General features: G+C 37.3%; 2 protein-coding genes across 4 annotated transcripts in view; one reads left to right on the forward strand and one right to left on the reverse strand.

Moving 5' to 3' along the window:
• Positions 1–299: 299 nt before the first annotated feature.
• CCDC59 (coiled-coil domain containing 59) lies at positions 300–6,606 on the reverse strand. Its single transcript, XM_060777379.2, has 4 exons — positions 6,381–6,606; positions 3,057–3,279; positions 2,317–2,416; positions 300–616 (listed from the first exon to the last, which is right to left on the reverse strand). Exons 1-4 carry the CDS (start codon positions 6,499–6,501, stop codon positions 455–457), a joined length of 606 nt encoding a protein of 201 aa, XP_060633362.2. The 5' UTR covers positions 6,502–6,606; the 3' UTR covers positions 300–454.
• Positions 6,607–6,614: 8 nt separating this feature from the next.
• The window catches only part of METTL25 (methyltransferase like 25), a 46,891-nt gene continuing 30,023 nt past the window's right edge, over positions 6,615–23,482 (forward strand). For all 3 annotated transcript variants that reach the window (XM_067469120.1, XM_067469119.1, XM_060777377.2), the window contains exons 1-5: positions 6,615–6,985; positions 11,033–11,191; positions 16,035–16,141; positions 19,766–20,395; positions 22,611–22,755. In XM_067469120.1, the coding sequence (XP_067325221.1) occupies positions 6,712–6,985; positions 11,033–11,191; positions 16,035–16,141; positions 19,766–20,395; positions 22,611–22,755 (1,315 nt within the window). In that variant the 5' untranslated portion in view covers positions 6,615–6,711. The remainder of the gene's footprint in view (positions 6,986–11,032; positions 11,192–16,034; positions 16,142–19,765; positions 20,396–22,610; positions 22,756–23,482) is intronic.

Below are 23,482 nucleotides of genomic sequence, written 5' to 3' on the forward strand. Positions count from 1 at the left end.
TATTAATTTTAGATGCAACACTCCAACTAATCATGTGTATTCATTATAATCCTCAGTGCTGCAAAAAACCCATATCATTTACATTTTGCTGTCTACCCCCTAAAATCCTTTACTCTGAGAAACTTAAAGAAAAATCCCTTACTCTGAGAGAATAAGACTTCCTGCATAAGAAAATGTGGATTTGACTACACTGAGAGAAAAGAACCTGGACATTTTAGCTGACTCCCAAAAATAAGATCTAAAGAAGGATGTTTAAATTTAACACATCAAATGTCAAATGAACAAATTAAAATACAAAATGAGAGTTTGCCAACATGTTTTATTCTGCAACCTTTGAGTCATAAATTAACAAAATTAACAAAAGTTATATCCCAAAAGTAAAGGAAGAGGCACTTACAGGAAGAAGAAAATATCAAAGCAGCTTTGCACCTGTAAAAAAATGATAATCAAAAGATCATGGATTCTGCTGTATTTTCTGAAGGAGATACTCCATTTGTATGTTTAGATTTGGCTGTCCTTTTTTGGTTCTTTTACTTAATATTTTATAAGCTTCCATTTTCTTCTGTTTGTAGAGTTTCCTTGCTTTCTCTCTTTCTTCCTTCCTTTGTCTGGCTGCCTGAAACAAACATTGAAAGTATTAAATGAGCCACTAGTACGTAGAGGAGAAATCCTCCAAGCAGGGAATACATTTTTTGAACTAAAAGAAATAATAAATATGTACTGAATAATTGTAATACTTGAATCTGTTGTAGATTGCAGTAAAAAATTTCTGTAAATGGGTAGCAGATGTCTCTTACCACTATGCTACTATTTAGAGTAGTGACTCATCTTTTCAAAATGACTTATTCTGTAAATTATTTATTTTAGAAATCTGCATGCTAGAACAAACGTAAAAAATGACCTAACTCGACCCAGCTCTTCCAGCTTAATCCTGCCACAGGGAAAGGGAAATTCTTTCTCCCAATCATTTTAAGGGTTGATGGTTAAAAATCTAATAATAGTATGTGTCCTAATGTCATATATTATAGAATAAATTGGTGCTACCATTTTAAATGTCTTCTCAAACTTTTGAGTTATTTCTTTTCTATACGGTTAGGTGGTAATCCAACACATATTTCTATCAACCAGTTCTAGAACATAGAATCAAGGAAGAAATATGGATAGATTAAGATATGAGACTACTGGATATGTGGTCATAAATATGAAATGAAGACAAAACAAAAAAAAACTTTGAAAGTCATGGTTTTCTAAAGTAAGCTGAATGCTTCTGAGAGTTTGTATAAGACCATGTAAATGTTGCACAAAAGCTCCAAATTTTGTTTTTGGTTCACTTTACATAGAATGGCTGATAGTGATAACGAGAAATTATAAGACTGAAGCAACAATTTTGAGAGTATTACAGGTGACTATTGCTGTCTCTTTTCTCTCCCTGAAAATTGTTAAATCAGATCACTTGTTGCATAACTAAAAAGATTTGTCTGCCCTTAAAAAATGTTTCATGAGGGCCAATAAGCCCTGTTAACAAATGGATGGTGCAAGATCATGTTTTTCCTCTACACATGCACATACAGGACAGTCAGATGAAGACTGGAAGCAGATACAAGCCATCAGCAACTGCTGACTTGGATGTGCCTTCCAGGTCTTTTTGACCTTTTCCACACAGCTGAATAAAATCTCTCATTATCTTCTTTAAACTGGAATATACGGCAGCGTGGACGCAGATAACCCAGTTCTAATCAGATATTGTGGAGTTTTTTGCCTTGATATTCTGGGTTGCATGGCTGTGTGGAAGAGACATTCCCCCCCTTAGATAGTTTTGCTTGGTTTTTGAAGGCAATCCACTTCCACATACAGTTGTCATTTTTATGCCAAATCTACCTGGTGTCACCCACCACTTCCAAGCAGAGGTATTATCAGAAGATCACATCATCACTTGGCACAATATATCTTTCTTTTGGAATGGTAGATAACTTTTTTCTATTCTGTCATCCTATGTGACAATAGATAATGTATTGCTGGATATTTTGCTTCCTCCCAATGCTGTGCAGATAGTGTCATATTGTTGATCTTCAGAAATATATTCTGAGATATATACCCTGTAATTCTAGAGTTATACCAAGACCAGTAAATAGAGGTAATAGAAAATAGTATCTCCATTCCATATCATTATATGAAAGAGTTGGCTGACAGGATCAACCTGCATGGGAGAGGGCAAACAATGATAGCCTCTTCTCTGCCCACTCAGAATTCCACAATATTACCTATTTCAGTTAAAGTTAAGACTGTGTCAAGAAGATTCAGCATAAGTTTCCATACCTCTTTTTTTCGATCTTGCTCTGCCTTTATCCTCTCATAATCTTCTTTGGCTTTCTGGTTTGCTGTTTTTGTTTTTAATTGCCTCCCAACTCTATTGGATCTGGATTAGACAAGCACATGGGTGGTTAAATTGAGTATATAGGTACTGTTTAGTAATTGACAGCATTTATGAAATGACAAAACATAATGAAGACATAGTCCTTCTTTAACCAGTTAGACAACAGTAGTGGCAGTAGGAATTTTACAAATGTTGAGTGCCTCTTCTTACTACTATACTATTTTAGGGGAGCAGCATCAGAAGCCATGGGTTTTCATTGCTAGAACCCCATATTTTGGATTTCATATCAAAAGAACAAAGTAATTTGCCAGGTTAGTGTTTTGTCTTTATTGTTCTAAACAACTGATGTTTGAACATGCAAACAAGTAGCAATGGAAAAAACAAACCTAAGGGAAAATATTAAATAATACACATTCTAACTGACGACTGAATTTTGAAAGTGTATTTTAAATAGCAAAAGATGAAAAATACCCTCTAAACAATCAACTGGTTTTGCTTAGCTGAGATAAACATAAAATGTAATCCTAAACACACTTTTAAATTTTTCCCTCTCATCAGTTTCATTTTAATATCTGAATCAGACACATGGATCACTTTGAAACTTGAGTTTCACCAGTCACAAAAACAAATTTGGTTTGCATAGGAAATCACAGTAAAATAGCAGCTATTAAACATTTCTTACTTTGGTGTTATAGACTCTTTTCCTTCCAGTATATCTTGACTAGTATTCCTAGGTTTCTGTTGTTTCTTAAGCATTTCTTCTTCTGCTAAATAAAGATGTTTCAAGTGTTCTGGGTAATCTTCTGTGTACTCAATCTTCTTGGAATTTGCATTGCTTTCCTTTTTTAGTAATTTCTTATAATCATGTCGGATCTTTTGTTTTCTCCAATAAGCAAAGCCTTTACCTAAAGGCATCAGAATGTGCAATGTGAAAAAACATGTCGTTATTAAACAAACACAACTTTTTTGTGAATATTGCTGCCTCCCCAAGTCACTGTTTGAAATAATACTACTTTGTAGCAGTCAAGCCAATAAAGATAGCTACTATTAGTACTGCAGCAAGTGAATTAGAGAAGAACATTTATTGAAAAACCTTATGTCTATGGGGGGTAAATCTGATTTACTCCAAACAAAATGATTACAGCATATAAGACTTCCTAGAAATTTTAATATTACATAACAGCTTTTCCCAGCCCATTTTTGTAGTGTAAGAGCGTTTCAGGCTAATTCAGTCTTATGAGTAACATTAGTTTATCACTCTTGAGCAGTCAGTGACAAGGGCATCTGTCAATATTATGACTGAAACAAATACTTTGTTACATCAAGTAAGCTGGGATATAATGGGCAAAACAAACTTAGTTTTTTGTAATAGTCCTACATATTCTGCTTGCTTCCAAGGAGAAATGGTTCTGAACTAATCTTTCTTTCCCAAATGAAACTTCTATATAGTGTTCCTGGCACTGTAATATACAAGATACTTTGCACTTATTATTCTGTCAGGAGAGAAGATTGCCTTGAGGAGGAAAGCAGTTCAGACTACCAATGGCTAAAGGGTATTTCATGGGCTATATGATCATTAATCAAGAGAACCACTTCAACCATGGCTCAGTGGATGGAAAATCATTGCCATGACAAGCTTCAGCTAAACAAACCTTCCTTATCATCAAGGCATGAACATTTAAGCTAGGCATTTTCCTTCTACAGCCATATACTGAAGCTTAACTAGCAAGTCAGGACGTATAAGTGATTCTAACCTTTGATCTAAATCAAGATTTTACTCTCTCTGTCACTCATGTGAAAAAATATACTATCAGACATATAATGAATAAAAACACCTCACTGATTCACTTTTGGAAGAGAATCTCTTATCAGCAGCATTCCTTGTGCAAATTGTAAGGAGAACTTATAGACTTTGTTTGGATATGAAAAGGAAAGACAACTGTGTTGGCTCATAACAAACATTCCACAAAACTGTACAATTATCAGAAAAAAATAAAGCATCACAATATCATATCATATCTAAAATTTTGTGTTTCCCAGAACTCTTGTGGACACATTATCAGGAAAACATTTAGATGGATCAGGCTGTCCTAGATCAGAATGGTGAGGACGATAGGTCTTCAGCTAATAGTAGCTCACTAATGGAAGGTGATAACTGTCAGCTGTTTAATAAAAGAACTACCAAAAATTTTCTATTTAAATTTGGCTGCTAAATTTAAGCATGCTGGTGATAACCCAGAATGAACTTTGGCCGAATAGGTCTGCCATTACAGTTCTAATCCTGAAACAAGGCTCAAAATGTGGTCATTATCACTCCCTTCTTGTATGTCTAAGTATTGTGCTCCTGGCTTTCACTAGTTCTATAAAAAACTAAATAAAGCCCAACAAACCTGAAGTCTACCTTCCCCTGTTTTTGATTGCATGTGGATTTTAGGTTATATTTATGAATACACATTGAGCAGCCCTTACTAAAACTTCCAGATTTTGTGCATAATGAGATTTCTTGGAGATTATATTTTATATAGTCTGAGAGGAAAATGTATGTAAATATTTTAAATAATTTTGTTTGTGGATGGCCTCATCTCAAATGTCCATATGAACTATTTGCAACATTTATAAATGGAATGGAAAGGAAATGGATTTGATATGCTATCTTAGCTGGCTTTTAATGGTTTAAATTTTTATTATTTAACTGTTATTATTTAAATTACTTGTTTTAACTTGTGAAATGTATTTTATTGTTGTTGTTTATACTTTTTACTTCTGTTTTATACAGGCATTGAATGTTTTCCTTTATTATGCTGGAAGCCGCCATGAGTCCCCCGGGGAGATAGGGTGGGCTACAAATGAAATACTTATTATTATTATTATTATTATGATGAAGGATTTGGGACTTCCAGATAAGGGATGTTCAACTTGTACAGTATGAGAGAGAGCAAGAGAGAGAACAAAATACCTACTATGAACACAGAGGGATTAATTCCCACAAGAAAAAGGAATCCTAAAGTATGTCCAAACATTTGGTGTGATGCCAAAGACCTGTGCGTATATGTCTAAATCTAACTGTAAGTCCAAAATACTTTAATAGCTTGGCAACTTCCATGGGCCTCATCTCTGTGAGGATTATCAATTGGATTTAACCTACAGCCAAAAAAAATTATGTAAGGAACACAGAACAACAAAAAGAAATAAAGAAAACAATCTGCACGGCGAGGGGTCCATGTATGCTGTAGAAGTAATGTAGCTTGACACTACTTTAACTGCCATGGCGTAGTGCTATAGTATCACGGGAGCTTTTATTTATTTATTTAAATCTTGCTTTATTTCTCCATACAAAGTCTCAAAGTGACTCACAATCAAAAACATTATAACTTAAAATATACGATAATATCACAGTGTATCATTATATATTATTATATATAATCAGTAGTATTATGTTTACTATATTAGTCTTATTATAATACAATATTATTATTCGGTGGTGCAATGAGTTAAACCCTTGTGCTGGGCAGGACTGAAGACTGACAGGTCGGAGGTTCGAATCCGGGGAAAGCGTGGATGAACTCCTTCTGTCAGCTCCAGCTCCCCATGCAGGGATATGAGAGAAGCCTCCCACAAGGATGGCAAAAAAACATCAAAACATCTGGGTGCAGACAGCCAATTCTCTCACACTAAAAGCGACTTGCAGTTTCTCAAGTCGCTCCTGACACAAAATGTAAGTCATATTATTAGATATTATTATTATTGCCTTGTATTATATTATAATATTATTATCAATTTATTCTATTATTAGCATAGCACAATATTAGTATTGTTAGTTGTAGTCGTTTCACTAGGTTTTTAGCCGTCTCTGGCGAAGAGTGCGGGTGCCTCATCAAACTACAAATCCCGGCATTCCATAGCACTGAGCAGGGCAGTGAAAGCGGCGTCATACTGAGCTGATTCTGTAGTGTAGGCCCACCGGAGGCCCCCTCCCTCCCTCCCTCTTTTCTGCTGCCGCTCTTACCTTCCTGGACGCTGCCCTTCACCTGACGAGGGTCCCTCCTCCACGGCCGCTTTTTGGACTTTTCCGACCCTCCATTTCCTTTCAAACCCGAAAAAACACTCCTTTTCGTCACCGGCGCCATGAGCCTGGAAGTCTGCCTCTTTTCTCTCCGCTTCGTCGCGTCCCTTTTGCGTCACCAAGCGAGCGCCCTTCACATCCTCTTTCGAATAGATTTTACTTCGACGCTCGATTCATTTTACCTGGGGTGGATACAGCGCATGCGTGGGGGAAACCTCGGCAACAGGACACCTCAGTGGATCGCCGAGCCTTGGTTTCTCTTCCAGCCTTGGCCATGTCGGAGGCCGAGGCGTCTTCTGAAGAGGGCCGCTTGCTGCCTCCGGAGCCGACAGCCGAGAGGGTGTCCGCTCGGATACGGGCCGTGGCTCGGTTCCTGCGCCGGGCCCTGCCGCTGTGCCTGGCCCACACGGTGGACTTTTACACGCGAGGCCTGTGGGAGAAGATGGTGGCGCTTCCCCCGGAGACGGTGCTGGAGGCGCTGAGCGGAGACGGGCTTCGGAGGCTCCTGGAAGAGGCGCCCGAGCAGCGCCCTCTGGAGGAGCCCGCCGGTAACACCCCGCAGGGAGGGGAGGAAGGAAAGGGAAGGGAAGAGGGAGGGAAGGAGGAGAGCTAGGGAAGAGAAGAAGGAAGGTTGATGAAGACATAGGTTGTTAGAAGGGAAGGAAGGGAGAGAAGGAAGGCCCGGTTTTGCCAAATGGGGTGATGCCCAGGGAATAGAAGAGTTACACCCTGTTGTTTCTATGTGCAGGTCTCTCATATATATATATTAGGCCTGGGTAACAACGCAAAAATTTGTTTCTAAAATCGATTTGTATTTGAGGTTTTTTTTGTTTCGATATTTAAAATAATTACAAAATTTTCCTTTTAAAAACTTCGATATTTACAAAATTTCGTAAATGGTCAAAAATTAACGAATCGATTTCTGAAACAATAACGAATCGATTCGTTAATGGCGGACGCGACCGCGAAATACGCTAAAAAACCTCCAAAACCTTCTGAAGCTTCCCTCTCCCTCTGTTGTTGACTGTTGGTGTGATATTATAATTTTTTTCCACTAATTAAACCATAAAACTGGCCCAGACATGCGGAAATAATAACAAAACGACCTCAAAACAATAACGAAACGAATACAATATCGAAATACGAAGCATTTACAAAACGTTTTTGAAAATTCGTTTTTTTTAATAATTGCTCCAGAATGGTTCGTTATCATTTTGTAATTGAAAAAATTAACGAATTATTAACGAATTATGAATTAACGAAACCGCCCAGCCCTAATATATATATATATATATGTATATGTATATATGTATATGTATATATGTATATACTAGCTGTCCCCTGCCACGCGTTGCTGTGGCCCAGTCTGGTCATCTGGACAATACGTAATGAGAAAGTGTTGGTTTCTAATATATGTAATTTCTTTATGCTTGTGGATAAACAGTATTCCTTGCTTTTTCTTTGTCAGTGTTGATGTGGAGGTTGTCTGCTTTGCCCACCCTGAAACATGCAACATATCATTATCCTTCTTTAAGGGTCCTTTTCAAATCTATGATACTATATCTCTCTCTGTGTGAATCATATCCATCTATATCTATATCAGTGGCTGGATGGCTCTTTGTCAGGAGGACTTTAATTACGTTTTCTTGCCCTGGTGAAGGGAGTTGGATTGGATGGCCTTAAGTATTTTCTGTTGGTCATGGAGGTCCTGTGTGGGAAGTTTGGCCCAATTCTGTTGTTCGTGGGGTTCAGAATGCTCTTTGATTGTATGTGAACTGTCAATCACAGTGACTACAACACCCAAATGTCAATGTCTGTTCCCCCAAACTCCATCTGTGTTCATGGTTGGGCATATGGAATATTCATACCAAATTTGGTCCAGATCCATCATTGTTTGAGTCCACAGTGCTCTCTGGATGCAGGTGAACTACAACTCCAAAAGTCAAGGTCAGTGCCCACCAAACCCTTCCAGTATTTTCTTTTGGTCACGGGAGTTCTGTGTGCCAAGTTTGGTTCAATTCCATCATTGGTGGAGTTCAGAATGCTCTTTGATTGTAAGCAAACTATAAATCCCAGCAACTACAACTTCCAAATGACAAAATCATAATTTTTTGAGTGATGGTCACTCCTTGCGTTGTGAGACATTTTGTTGCCAAATTTGGTGTGATTTTGTTCATTGATTCTTTTGTTTTTAAGGTACTAATTATGCACAGAGCATTTATATATATATAGATGTGTGTGTGTGTATATATATATATATATATATAATTTCTATTTTTATATTTTATATACATATACATACACACACACACATATATATACACATCTCTCTCTCTCTCACACACACACACACACACACACATATATATGAGAGCTGTGTGTATGTATATATATTAAAATATAAAAATAAAAATGTAATGTTTGTTTGTGGGATTAACAGAACTCAAAAACCACTGGACGAATTGACACCAAATGTGGACACAAGACACCTACTATCCCAAGGAGTGACCATCACTTAAAAAATGATTTTGTCATTTGACCCAGTTTACCTGTCCGAACGGATTCTCCCCATGAACCATCAAGGTTGTTAAGATGTTCTGGAGAGGCCCTGCTCTCTGTCCCACCACCCTCGCAATTGCTTCTGGTGGGGACGAGGGACAGAGCCTTCTCAGTGGTGGCCCCTCGGCTCTGGAACTCTCTCCCACTGGAGATTAGAACTGCCCCTTCTCAATAACTGAGTCAATAACTCTTGATCACACGGACGGATGGTGATGAATTGTGATTTTATTTTGACGACTTGGCCTTATGTAATTATATGATTGCTTTTTAATGTATTTTATATATTACTGTATTATGGGATGTGATGTTTTAAACTATTGTTTATGAATCTTTGTTGTAAACCGGCCTGAGTCCCTCTCTGGAGGTCGAGAAGACCGGTATATAAAAGTTCTAAATAAATAAATAAATAGTTGCTGGGATTTATAGTTCACCTGGAATCAAAGAGCATTCTGAACCCCACCAATGATGGAATTGAACCAATCTTGGCACACAGGACTCCCACGACCAACAGAAAATACTGGAAGGGTTTGGTGGGCAGTGTCCTTTGGTTTTGGAGTTGTAGTTCACCTACATCCAGAGATCACTGTGGACTCAAACAGTGATGGATCTGGACCAAACTCTACACGAATACTCCATATGCCCAAATGTGAACACTGGTGGAGTTTGGGGAAAATAGAATCTTGACATTTGGGAGTTGTAGTTGCTGGGATTTATAGTTCACCTACAATCACAGAGCATTCTGAACCTCACCAACAATAGAATTGGGCCAAGCCTCCCACACAGAATCCCCATGTGAGCCACAGCAACGCATGGCAGGGGAAAGCTAGTATATATATATAAATATAAATATAATGTTCGTTTGTGGGACTAACATAATTCATAAACCACTGGACGAATTGCTGCCAAATTTGGCCACATGATACCTACTAATCCAAGGAATGACCATCTCTCTCTCTCTCTCTATGATTTTGTCATTTGGGAGTTGTAGTTGCTGAGATTTATAGTTCACCTGCCATCAAAGAGCATTCTGAACTTCACCAACGATGGAGTATTGTGTCCAAATTTGGTGTCAATTCGTCCAGTGATTTTTGAGTTACTTTAATCCCACAAACGAACATTACATTTTTATTTATATAGAGTAGCTGTCCCCTGCCAGATGTTACCGGCGGGCTCCTCCAGAGGGCGCTGCTCGGGTGCCTCTTCCAGGAGACTCCGAATTGAACCAGACTTGGCACACAGGGCTCCTATGACCAACATAAAACACTGGAAGGGTTTGGTGAGCATTGACCCTTGAGTTTGGGAATTGTAGTTCACCTACATCCAGAGAGCACTGTGGACTGAAACAATGATGGATCTGGACCAAACTTGGCATGCATATTCCATATTCTCTAATATGGACACAGATGGAGTTTGAGAGAAATAGACCTTGACTTTTGGGAGTTGTAGTTGCTGGGATTTATAGTTCACCTACAATCAAAGAGCATTCTGAATCCCAGTCAACCTCCACGTTCACTGGACCCTCACAGGACCCTGGCAGAAATGGAAAAACTGAATTTTAAAAAATCATATTTTTTAACCCGAGTGAACACCTCTCAAAATCTCTGGGTCCTCCAGAGCAACTCTGTGGTCAATTTCTGCTGGACGTTTATCTAGAATTCCATTGAAGAACCAACAAAAGTGTTCTGTTTAAGAGTCTCTTGGACCTCCAGCACAGCTCTATGATGGAAGTTGAGCACAGGGTCATGCTGGAGGACCTAGTAATCCATGGAGAAAACATATTACTCTAATCTGTGAACAATAAAATCTACAAAACCAAAATCTATGAATGTAGAAGGCAGGCTGTTTTTCTCTAGTAAGGAAATGAGCACAAATCAAATTGTTTCCTAACTTTGCGGAAAATCTTACAGATCTGAAGTCCTCAGTATTTTCTTCTGTTTGTAACATATTTTGACTTGGCTTGGATATAAAGGCTTTAACACAGTCTTGATTTCTAATCATCTTGAAGTTAACTTCTTTTTCTTTTTGTTTCTTCTCAGGTGAGTTTCACAACATTTTTTGTGAAAATTCTCAGAGGTTGATTAATGTACAAGCTTTTGCTTTAGCTGCTAAATACTACTCTATGCCAAACCTTGGAGTGTGTATCCCATTGGAACAGATGCTCAAAATTCTGAACAGTAAACAGCAGCCAGAATCTGGTAAGTTATAACCTTGGAACATCTTTTTAAAGCTTTCTTTTTTATTAGTCATTATTTCTTTGTATGTGATATTCCTTAGTTCTTTTTTTCCCTTTTCTCTTTTCCTTTTAATGTTTTCTCTTTTGTTTGTAAAATGAAAGTGGTTAAAACCACACTTTGACAACAGCCCACTTTGTGACATGATCTGGACTGTGAGCCATAATATTGTCATATGTAATGCTACTTTTCTCTGTGCACCCCCACTGTCATTTTCTTACTGTCCTTTAACAAGGAACTAACTGGCTTTTCAACAGCTGCTTACTTTCTTCCTAACTTAATATATTAAAGCTTTCCTGGTAGAGATAGTCTTTAAAAAACGAGACACACAGTTCTAACAGAAGTAGAAATTGTACATAAGAACAAAACCATTTCAAAACATTTTTTTTCGCTATTTGATATCAAAAGAAGACTCAGTAGATTGAAATTGCTAGCACTTACTGGAGAGGCAAACACTAAACTTCAAAACTGTAATATCTTCTTTTCATATGATCCCTGGGACCTTTAAAGTGTGAATGTTTAACAGACTTTGCTAAATACTTTCCTCCAGAAAAGAGGCACATCTGTTAGCTGTTGAGGAATGTTCTTCAACAAACCTGATTTTTTTTTTAAAAAAAAGGTAACTTGCACATGGAGAGGAATGTTACAACATCCAAATGTACTGTTTTGAAAATTCTCTTTCATGTTTTTTTTTGTGATTTTTCCTATGATAAGGAGAAAAATATGCCTGAGAGATTACTTTGAAGATCTCTGCTGCTTGCTTTAGCAATAACCAAAGTAGCTTGGAACATATTACCCATTTCTAGTCTTCCATGAACAGAAATATATATTTATTTAAAAAATCAACTTACTTCTATATCAATGTACCCTAAGAGCAGAAGTCTTGTGAAAATTCAGTGGCAGTCTAGAGTCCTTAAATATTTGTGAAGTTTCTGCAGTCAAAGCATGTTTGAAGCTGCCTCCTTCAAGAATAAATTAATATTGCTTAAAGTAATTTGAAGATTAAAGGCTGGATCCAAACTGTATTAGTTGAACTTAGGTTCTTTTGAATCAGTTTGAAATCTTAGTAATTACCTACTTAAAGTTTCATTGAATAGAATATGAACAAAATACCTTGTTATGGACACAACTTATGATTTCTAGGCAGAAACATATGCCCATATGCCCATATCCGAATTTTATTATTATTGTTTCATTTTAGGCATAGTATCACTTCAGGTTGAAATTTCAGTGTGCATTCAGACTTCATAAAAAGTCTTCTAAGTACAGTATCTTTATCTTAAAAACATGGACTTTGAAGTAGTATTTTGGTGTTAATAAACATAACATTTCAAAGAAGCAACCAAGCAACAAAAAAACCCCCACAACAAAACATAAAAAAAATATTGTATTGTATTGTATTGTCGAAGGCTTTCATGGAATCACTGGGTTGTTGTAGGTTTTTCGGGCTATATGGCCATGTTCTAGAAGCATTCATTGTATTGTATTGTTTCCTGAATAGCTTTTCTGAAATATTAGGGGACTGGAAATAGAAGCAAGGCAGGAAAGTTTTATTTCACATCCAAAACCTCATATTGCAGCCCATTGGATCTTAGTCTTTTCTCATCTATACCTCAAAAGGTGTTGCCAGCACACATTCAAAAGGCATGCCATACTTACTCTTTTTGTTTGCTAGTATCATATTTTATGCACTCATTTGTCACTTGATAGAATGTTTATGTGTGCTAACAGGTTTTATATATTCTACCAGATGTTTAAATGTACATGCCTTTTGGACATTCACATGGAAAATTTAGGATATTTCTGACCACAATACAGTTCTCAACTTTTAAAGAAGCAAAACTTTTTGGCAATTATTCCCAGCATGTTCTTATTAAGTTATAGCCTGGTGATTAGGAACTTGGCAGATGTCAGTAATGTATGAAGTGCAAGGAGGGGATTCTTCCTACAGGAAAGACTGCAAAGTGTCTGGTGTCTTGCAAATATAATTGCGGAGACCTTTTTCTTGCAACAGTCAGCACATGTAGGGCTGCTAGTTGTTTTGTGTTTCCAGTTCACACAGACTCTTGATATCTTTAGAATCCAAACTGAAAATTGAGAATTGGCTTGGCTTTCCATAACATCCCTGATTTCTGTGCCAGTGTTCTTTCTGGTGTATTATGCTGCTCTGTAGACAATTTATATTTTACTAGCTGTGCCCTGCCACGCGTTGCTGTGGCCTATAGTAAAACTTATCAAAGTTGAGGTAGATATCTGGACTATTATGAAAGAGAGGTCCCTACCTATTCCTTCCCCCTTTCCCTCCCCCTTTCTCTCCTTTCTTCCTTCTCTACCTCTTTCTTTCTTTCCTTCTTTCACTACTTGGTTTCATCCTTCCTTTGCCTTTCTTCCCTCCCTGTTTGCTTCCTTCTTTCACTTTTTATTTCCTTTTATTTCACCACCATCATAACAATAACAATAATGCAATGCATTGCCTCTGGGACCTGACACCTCTCCCATTCCCCCTAAAAGGGTCTCAGAGGAACAATAGCATAATAATAATAATAGAAATAACAACCTTTACCTGCCAGGTGTTGCTGTGGCCAATCTTCCCTCTTTCTCTCCTTCTTTCCCTCCCTCCCTCCCTCCCTCCCTCCTTCCTTCCTTCCTTCCTTCCTTCCTTCCTTCCCATCTTTCCTTCTCCTCTTCTTTCTCTATCTCTTTCCTTCCTTCCCCCTTTTTCTTTCTCTTCTGCTGTCTCTCTTTTCTTTCCTTCCATCTTTCCTTTTCTTTCCTTTTCTTCTTCCTCTAACTTTCCTTCCTTCCCCCTTTTTCTTTACCTCCCTTTCTCTTTCTTCCTTCTTTCCTTCCTTCCTGTCTTTCCTAGATTTTGACAGGGCGGGAAGGGGCGGGGTGGGGTTTGGAGGTGGCGTGAAGTAAAAGGAGGTAAGATTGGGGCAGGGGAGTGATGGAGCGTGGGGTTACGTGTGTGTGTGCGGCAGCGGGGGGAGTGATGGAGCGTGGGGTTGCATGTGTGTGTGCGGCGGCGGGGGGAGTGGGGTTGCGTGTGTGTGCGGCGGTGGGGGGAGTGATGGAGCATGGGGTTGCGTGTGTGTGTGCGGCGGTGGGGGGAGTGATGGAGCGTGGGGTTGCATGTGTGTGTGCGGCGGCGGGGGGAGTGGGGTTGCGTGTGTGTGCGGCGGTGGGGGGAGTGATGGAGCGTGGGGTTGCGTGTGTGTGTGTGGCGGCGGGGGGAGTGGGGTTGCGTGTGTGTATGCGGCGGCGGGGGGAGTGATGGAGCGTGTGGTTGCGTGTGTGTGTGCGGCAGGGTGTGTGTGTGTGCGGGAAGCGGCGCGGCGGGGCTTGGAGTGGGCATGGTTTCCTCAGAGGGAACGTTGGCCGGAAGGCCATGTGCGCGCGCCAGGAAACTTGCGGCTGGGCGCCAATGCGCATGCTCAGTTGTTTTGCCGTTTTGTGAGTGTGTTGTTGTGTTGTTTTTCATTTTGAGTAGATATGTTTGTACCTTGTGGGTTGTGTTATGGGTATGGGAATTTTGGTTAAGTTTCGTTGAGGTTTTTTTGAGTTTTGTTCTTTTGCCGTTTTGTGAGTGTGTTGCTGTGTTGTTTTTCATTTTGAGTAGATATGTTTGTACCTTGTGGGTTGTGTTATGGGCACGGAGATTTTGGTTAAGTTTCGTTGGGGGATTTTTGAGTTTTGTTGTTTTGCCGTTTTGTGAGTGTGTTGTTGTGTTGTTTTTCATTTTGAGTAGATATGTTTGTACCTTGTGGGTTGTGTTATGGGCACGGGGATTTTAGTTAAGTTTCGTTGGGGGATTTTTGAGTTTTGTTGTTTTGCCGTTTTGTGAGTGTGTTGTTGTGTTGTTTTTCATTTTGAGTAGGTATGTTTGTACCTTGTGGGTTGTGTTATGGGCATGGGAATTTTGGTTAAGTTTCGTTGGGGGGTTTTTGAGTTTTGTTTCCTCGTTGGATGCCCCTAACAAATTTATATATATAGATATAGAAAATTATATATTCGGGCAGCTTTTGCATAAAGAGTTACTAGAACTTTTTGTCCAAATATTTTAACTGATGAATCAGATCAGACAAACCAAAAGAAGTATAGAAATGTCTAAAGATTACATTATTTCTCTTCTGTGAGAAATTGAGTGATCTCAGGGATGGACTGTTGCATAATGACCATGTTATTTCATTGATTTTCAGCACCATCAATACAAACACTTTAGCTGAACTAGCATATTCTCAACTATATCTAGATGACCTTACATGCATAATTAATCCTATTTATTTATTTATTTATTTACCACATTTATATCCCACCCTTCTCATCCAGAAGGGTAATCAGCGTGGCTTACAATAGAGGCACAATTTAATGCCTTGATTACATATAAAATAAAACAACCTATACATTAAAATTACATAAATAAAACGTATCAATTAAGACAATTACTTAAAATCACATAGAAACATAAAGCTCACATTTCAAAACTATAAACTATACTTTGATAAGAGATGCTTATATAAATATTGTAAATGAGACAATATATTTAGCGAAAGGCTATTAAATATGCTGTTTACCTTTCAGTGGCACTTTAAATGATTTTTTGAGATTTGTGATATATAGTTTTCCTGCCTATTTTTAAATCAATTCGAACATTGTATCTATATTAAAAAATCAACTTGTACAAAATAAATTTGATGGTTATTTCAAAAGATTGATAGATACTCATTTTTGAGAGAACTAGATTGTGACCATATTGTAAATTCTGAAGTTCAAAGACTTTTAAATTTATTTTTCTCTTTTTGATTAGGTGCAGAGATGAAAACAGATGATTTCATGAATAATAAGAAGTCACATGAAGTGCAGTTGATGTCAGAATTAGTGTATGGTATAGCAAAATATTGTGGCTTAAGCCAGGTAGGAATTCTTAGAATTTGATATTGTGTCTTCTTAAAAGCTCTTATTATTTAAGGCCTGTTGATGGTTGAGGTTTGTGGAGAAGTTGGCTCTCTTTATAGGGCTGTCAGTAGAAACTTAAGTCTAGATTCAGTCATCTACAGAGAATATAGGTTTTACTAAATAGTGTAAGTGTTGAAAACAAGAACTTTGGAAATACAAACATATTTGTTTACCGCATTTAGCCATATAACATTTAGCCATATATAGCAAAACAGCAGATTAAACAGGGGCAATGGCATAGTAATGTGGCCTCTGAGGATGATCTCAAATTTCTAGAAGGTTGATAGGGAAGGATAGACAGGCTTTTGGATCTCATCTCCCCAAGGCATTTTAAAGAGATTCCAGTCTAAACCTGAAACTGTCTTTCCCTGTGCCTACAATTTGTAATGGATGGCAGAAAGTGCTATGGTGTGGAGATTGATTATGTTCTATATCACAATGAAAGAAAATAATAGAATATTTATTTTGAAGGGTGGTTGCTTGAAACTTGAACCTCCTCAAAATTTCTAAACTGTTCAGTTAGGTTCAAGAACAATATCACCTGCTCAGAAATCTTTCTCAGAAAATGTTAACTCCTTTGGCTCTGTCCAAGGTCCTGGAAGATGAAATGCTCACCTGGTAGATGAAATGCTCACCTGGTACAGACCTATTGAAGGTACCCACTTGCAATTTGGCAGGGTTAATCCACATTATAGAGTCTGTCATGTCTTAACATTTCATGTAGATGTATTGGGACATACAAAACCCAACACATATATTAAACATTGTAAGGTTTTTATGCATTGTCAATAGAAGGACTAACAATATAAATTTCTATATATTCCATTATGTCTGAATCAATTGAACACTGAATTAAACTCTAAATTGAATTGAGAGACCTTTGTATAGCCATAATTATCAGTCCATTGGTATTTGTTCCTGTCATGGTTCATAGGCCCAACATCTCCTCCATTTATTTCCATATTGTTGTTGGATATTAGGTTTATGACAGTGCTAACATGAAGCAACTTCGCAGCATATGTGTTGCAAGAAAGCCAAGCCTATCTAGTAGGGAGAAGCTGTTTATCTAGTAGGGAGAAGCCTATCTAGTAGGGAGAAGCAGGAAGTAGTGCACTGCTTCCTGTGCACTACTCAAGATGGCTTATGAACTTTCAGCATCACAGTATCACAAAATACAATAAAACATATTAAAATTCAATTGAATCTGAAATGATGGAGAACAGTAACATTAAGCAGCAAATCCTTGGCCGGAAAAAGCCTATCACAATAAGAAAACCTACCACCTGGAAGACGCTGAGGGGATGAGAAAAATGTGTTTCATAGTATTGACTTACTTACTTAAGAGAGTAACTGGTTAACAAAATCAGATGAAACGAGGAAACTGCATCTGCATGCAAGCGTCACCTGGAGGAACAGATGTATATACTAACAACCGGATGTAAGCTAGTCCTCTTAATCGGGTATTCCCTAGTTCTGTGTAAAGGCTGACTTCAGAAGCGTATTGTCTGAGGCTCCTTCTCAACAGCCACTTCCAGGACTCTTGGAAAATAACTGCTAGGCAATAACCAGTTATGATACACTGACAAAATAACTAGAAGATAAGGTGCTTGGATATCTGTTTGCAGTGGCAGTCTGTGAATTTCAAATTGCCAAGCTGGCTAGAAAGAGACAGAAGTTTATAGGAAGACAAGAACTACAAAGCATAGTTAAACGTTCAGCCACAAATGGAAAAAATTGAAAGGAAAGCCTAGATGCACTGAGGTAATTGTAGGCCTGTTCGGCTTATAAACAGGCCAGAATAAGGGAGTATTTGCTATGATTTGTACCAGCTGGGCCATATTGTGCATGCCAGATGATCTGAAAAGCAGGGAGTGGTGCAGCCAAATGCAATGGAAGCCTGATTCACTTTCTGCACAAACTTCCAGCACAATTTGGATGAACAGTTTCCTACTGTTCTTCCAATGTTTATACTTGTTCGTTTTCAATTGTTACTAAAATGTATATTTTGTTGATTAAACTTTGTGGATTCATTTGTATAAGATACAATATTGCAAATCTAAATTACAATAGCTTTAAAACTGTTAAAAGAAACCCCTTTTAAAAACATTTGGCCTTATAATATTAATTGAACAGCTGTTTTAGAACTAATGTCTTAATTCTGACTTCCTCTTGAATTGTTTTTTTGCCTTGCTACTTACAAGAACTGAACTCAGTAAAGATTTCATTATGCTTTGGAACAGTCGTTTTCATTGTTTATATTTGTGTTGCCCTTCCAAGTTGAGTCAGTGGTTCTTCAGTAGGGAACAGTTTTTTCCAGTATGTTTTATTTCAGTGTGAATAGCATGACTTTCATTGCTCTTTCAAAGGGAATATAAAGGTTCATTAAATGTCTGTAAAAGTATATATACTTTTTTCACTGATTAAAAAGTATATAGAAGTGCCAAAATATTGCTGGCACATTGACAGACGCTAGAGGTCAGTAGAGTACAAGCAATTATCCCTTGTGCTTCCTCCTAGGAGTGGTAAAGAGCATTTTGAAATAACAATGGAAATGATGAAGGAACATAGATTTAAAATTATATTCATGCATAGCGCTTTCACCCTTCAGTTGTTGGGAAATCAGTTCATGCATTCTTTTTCCTTTGTTCTAGCTGGAAACTAGATGTTATGGAATTCATATAGCTGAGAGATCATTTTTAAAAAGAAAAAAATCAGAGGTGTCTGTGTTGAAAGCACACAACCACAGCTGCGTGTGTATCTTTTGAAATCTTTCTAAAGATAAACCAGATGTTTCTGGTGGAACAAGACAAACTTTTAATATATGAAACTATGATTCAGTTTTCTGTTTTTGGTTCTGTTTCTGTTTCTTTCTCTTTTTTTGGAATATTCTTCTTTTGGAATAAAATCTATTGATTACCAATACAATTTTAATAATGTTACCTAAAACCATTCTCTCTCATAGGTTTCCCAGATTACAATTATTTTTTGTACTTGATTCAGAACACTGTTGTATTAAAAAGTAATACAATCTTGGTTTAATAAACTAGACTTAATGTTCTCACACACAGCTAGATGGAGTTTTCTTCATACTGAGGCCCCTTCCACACAATTGAATAAAATCCCACATTATCTGCTTTGAACTGGGATATGTGACAGTGTGGAACTCAAGATATTCCAGTTCAAAGCAGATATTGTAGGTTATTCTGCCTTGATATTCTGGATAATATAGCTGTGTAGAAGGGTGGAACTCTCTGCCCCAGAGTGTGGTGGAGGCTCCTTCTTTGGAAGCTTTTAAACAGAGGCTGGATGGCCATCTGTCAGGGGTGATTTGAATGCAATATTCCTGCTTCCTGGCAGGGGGTTGGACTGGATGGCCCATGAAGTCTCTTCCAACTCTTTGATTCTATGATTCTAAGGGCCCTGAGAGTTGATTTTTCAAATAAGGGGGCCATATGTTGGAGATAATTTGCTTCAAATAATAGAAACTATAGTTGGTTTTGTAATTATTTTATGATGGTTTTCCACTTTTTGTTGTTTGTACCACTGTGCGCTATTTTAAACAAATCTTCTTGTTGTCTCTAGGTTATTGACCTGGGCTCTGGTAAAGGCTACCTGAGCTCCTTCCTGTCCCTGCAGTATGGTTTAAAGGTTTATGGAATTGATTCCTCAAATACAAACACCCATGGAGCTAATGAAAGAAACAGGAAATTGAAGAAACACTGGACAGCCTATCAAAGAAGGGCAAGAGCCAATGTCAGAGGCCAAGTACTGAAAGACAAAAAGGAAAGGCCAGAGCAAGATAAAGAGAAATGTAAAGCAAATAGCAGCGAAAATCTCTTAAGTACTAATAACAGTCTTCAAAGTCAGGCCCAGGTGGCTGCCCCAGATTCTCAAACAGCTGATGTTTTCACAGACTCTGATATATGTATTGCTAACAAACAATATGAACTTCATTCTGGCGCCCAGCTGCAGTCTGATGAGAGCAACACTCCAGAATATGTGTTTCTTAATATTCTGCCGGCTGATGCCGTTGAAGCTGACTCTTCACCTAGAAGTAATTGCAGGGATCTCTGTGAAGAGGAGAAAGAACGGAGAAAAATGGCTTCCCTTAAAGCCAAAGCAAGCAGGTCAAAAGAAGCCAATGTATATTCTCCATTAACTTCATACATCACGGCAAACACGGAACTCCGTGACATTGTTGAAGATCTGGAGGTTATTTTGATTGATACATAACATTTTAATCAACCCCCCCCCCCTTTTTGTTGTCGTTGTTATTAGAACATAAGCTAAAAAATCACGAATCAATAATGTGGTATTCTTTTTTAACACAGTACGGGAAATATGCAGTCTGGAGTCTCGTACAGTCACAGCATTGTTGGGATTTCAAAAATACCAATCAGAAATAGAATTTTAGCCATGTGGGGTTTGATTCATAATAGCTATTTTATGGCCATGGGTTTGTTTGTTCATTTATTTTTACAGCTAAGAAATAAATTCACAAAAGAAAAGAAAAGGAAAAGGATAAAATAAAATTAAAAAGATACATATGGTTAAAGCATGGCAGGGCTCCATTCCTGAAAAAGTGTATTATTCTATTATTACATTGGACCCAATTTCATAATCCTAGTAATTCCTAGGAACCATAACCACAGATTATATTATCAGCTTTCTTATTTCTCAAACTTAATAAATGGTTTCCAATCTTTCAGAAAGTCTTCAGTTGGCATATCCTTTAGAATCCATGTTAATTTGGTAATTCAGCCTAACTCAGCAACTTTAGCAATCTATTCTTTAATAATTGATTCTTCAGTCTGTTTCCAGGTTTGAGCAAACACTATTTCTACTGCTGTGGTTGTGTGTTTAAGACGTGATTCATTTTACCATCCAATTCTTTTTAAAGAATTTTCACATATTCACCTTGTGACAAATATGGGCATTTTTCCTTGTATAGAAAGTTATGCCTGTATGAAGTACCATTACTTTAAATTCAGAAACATTTTGACCTCCCAATTAATTCAGTGGTTTGTTCACAATGCCCTTGGTGACCATTATTTTTCAAGAACTTCTGTATGTTACATGATAATACAGATGTTTTAATATTAAACCTTATTTTACATTTGTAATTACTTTACAACATTTTCAGTTTATAGAGCATGTAAGGCCAATAAAAGCAAAAATAGATTCCGTACTGGAACTTAAATTCAAAAGTAAGTAGAGGAAAAGAGTATGAATTGAATTAAGCTTTAATATAATAAAACTAAACAAAATCTAGTTTTACATTTCTGTACCAATCTGAAGTTCCAGTGTTTAAAAATTCAAAAACATGGAGAAATGCCGATGATGAAAACAAACTTTTCATGTGTTGGAGACTGCAGCACATTTCAGAAGTTAAATCTATAAATCAATCATACATGTTGAAGGTACAAAATATTGGAAATATTTTTATACAACTCATCTTCTTATTCCTCTTATGTAAATCCTTCACATCACAGGAAAAAAAATACAAGAATGTATAGAAAGTTGCTATCTAAAAAGATCAGCATTTCACAAATGAGCCTTGAGTGGAATTTTCTAAGAAAATAGGATGAGGGCAATTTTGGGTGACTCCCCACTTCCTTGTAGTCTCCTCTAAGAGTGCATCTACATTGTGGAATTAGTGCAGGCTGACACCACTTTAACTGCCATGGCTCAATGCTATGGAATTCTTGGAGTTGTAGTTTGTTGAGGCACCAGGACTCTTGGGCAGAGAAGGTTAAAAACTAGGTAAAACTATAAATCCCATGATTCCATGGCAGTAAGCCATGGATGTTATCCATCTGCATTAATTACACAATATAGAGGCTCCTAAATCGGCTTAATTTTCTAATTAAAATTACCATTTTAAAACTGGAAATTTGGGTGACAATAACCTTTTACGTAGAGATAAATTTAGAGTAATACAGTATTTTGTTACTATTTCGTGCTTAGTTGTTGCAGTTGGGTTTTCCATAGCTATCATTGGACTAGCTTTTGTTAATCAAAGTTCCACTCCTACATACTATTCTAGTACTTGGCCTTCTTTCCATCTCGGCCACTGTGGTTGATATGCCATCACTTTACTGTCCTACCAAGTTGTTCCCTATTATTGTAATTCTCTATTTTCCTTTGTCTTTGGTGCAAGAGTAGCAACATTGCCTATGAACTCTGCCGTATCCTGTACTTAAGAATTTACACACAGATCATCATTTTTTTACCTCTGCCCAAAGTTGCTATAGTATTTTTTGCATATAATAGTATTTTGCTCTTAGAGCAGTGGCTCCAATTGTTAGGATTTCGGGGAGTTGAAGGCCAAAACATTTGGGGACCCACAGTTTGAGAACCACTGTCTTAGAGTGTCTATTATCCTGCTTGCTAAGTTCAGAACCTGCTTTTTTTGTCTCTGTTCCAGGACTGTGTGCTTGTGGGCCTTCATACTTGTGGTGATCTTGCACCAAGCACCCTACGTCTTTTTAATGCTAAGTCTGAAATTAAGGCAGTTTGTAGTGTGGGTTGCTGTTACCATCTGCTATCAGAAGAACATGAAATTGAGAAAGGTACCTAAGTCAAGTTTTTTTTCTTTTTACAATATGTTCTAATTAATAAATACCTTTTGTTCCCTTTACTGGCTCCTTTCTCACTAATTTTAGCTATTTTTGAAAGTAACTCAACTTTTGAATGCCCTGTGGCTTTCCTTTTTTGTCTTTATTTTCATATGATCTTTTCTGATTATAGGCTTATTAATATAAAATGCTTTAATGTGGCTACAGGCAGCTGTTTTTATTCCACCTCTATATGCAAACTATATGTTTTGTTCATCATTATATTTCCTTCCTCGTAGTGTTTATATGAGATGCTCCCCTTGGCTGTGTACATGTAACAGCTCACTAATTCATAATACAGAAACTTGTGCATCAATATAGTGCTGTTTACAACCATTTCTTCACTTTAAAAAACCTTAAATTTAAAGGAATTGTTTTAAGTTCACATAGTTGCAAAAATTAATGCAGAAACTGATTTCCTTCATTTTACTTCATAGATTTCATTCTAGATGCTTAATGGGGGTCTGAATATATTCAGAATTGTCTTGCAATTTACTACAAAATATTCATTACTAAGATGAGGAAAAACTACTTTTGCTTTTATTTCTAAAGGCCCATCTACACTGCTATATAATGCAATTTCAGAATGCAGTTTTTAACTGCATTGAACTGCATTATATGGCAGTGTAGACTCATATAATACAGTTCAATGCAGATAATCTGCATCCTGTAACTGCATTAT

This window comes from Anolis sagrei, chromosome 5 (genome assembly GCF_037176765.1).
Source record: "Anolis sagrei isolate rAnoSag1 chromosome 5, rAnoSag1.mat, whole genome shotgun sequence".
NCBI classification, from domain to species: Eukaryota; Metazoa; Chordata; class Lepidosauria; order Squamata; family Dactyloidae; genus Anolis; species Anolis sagrei.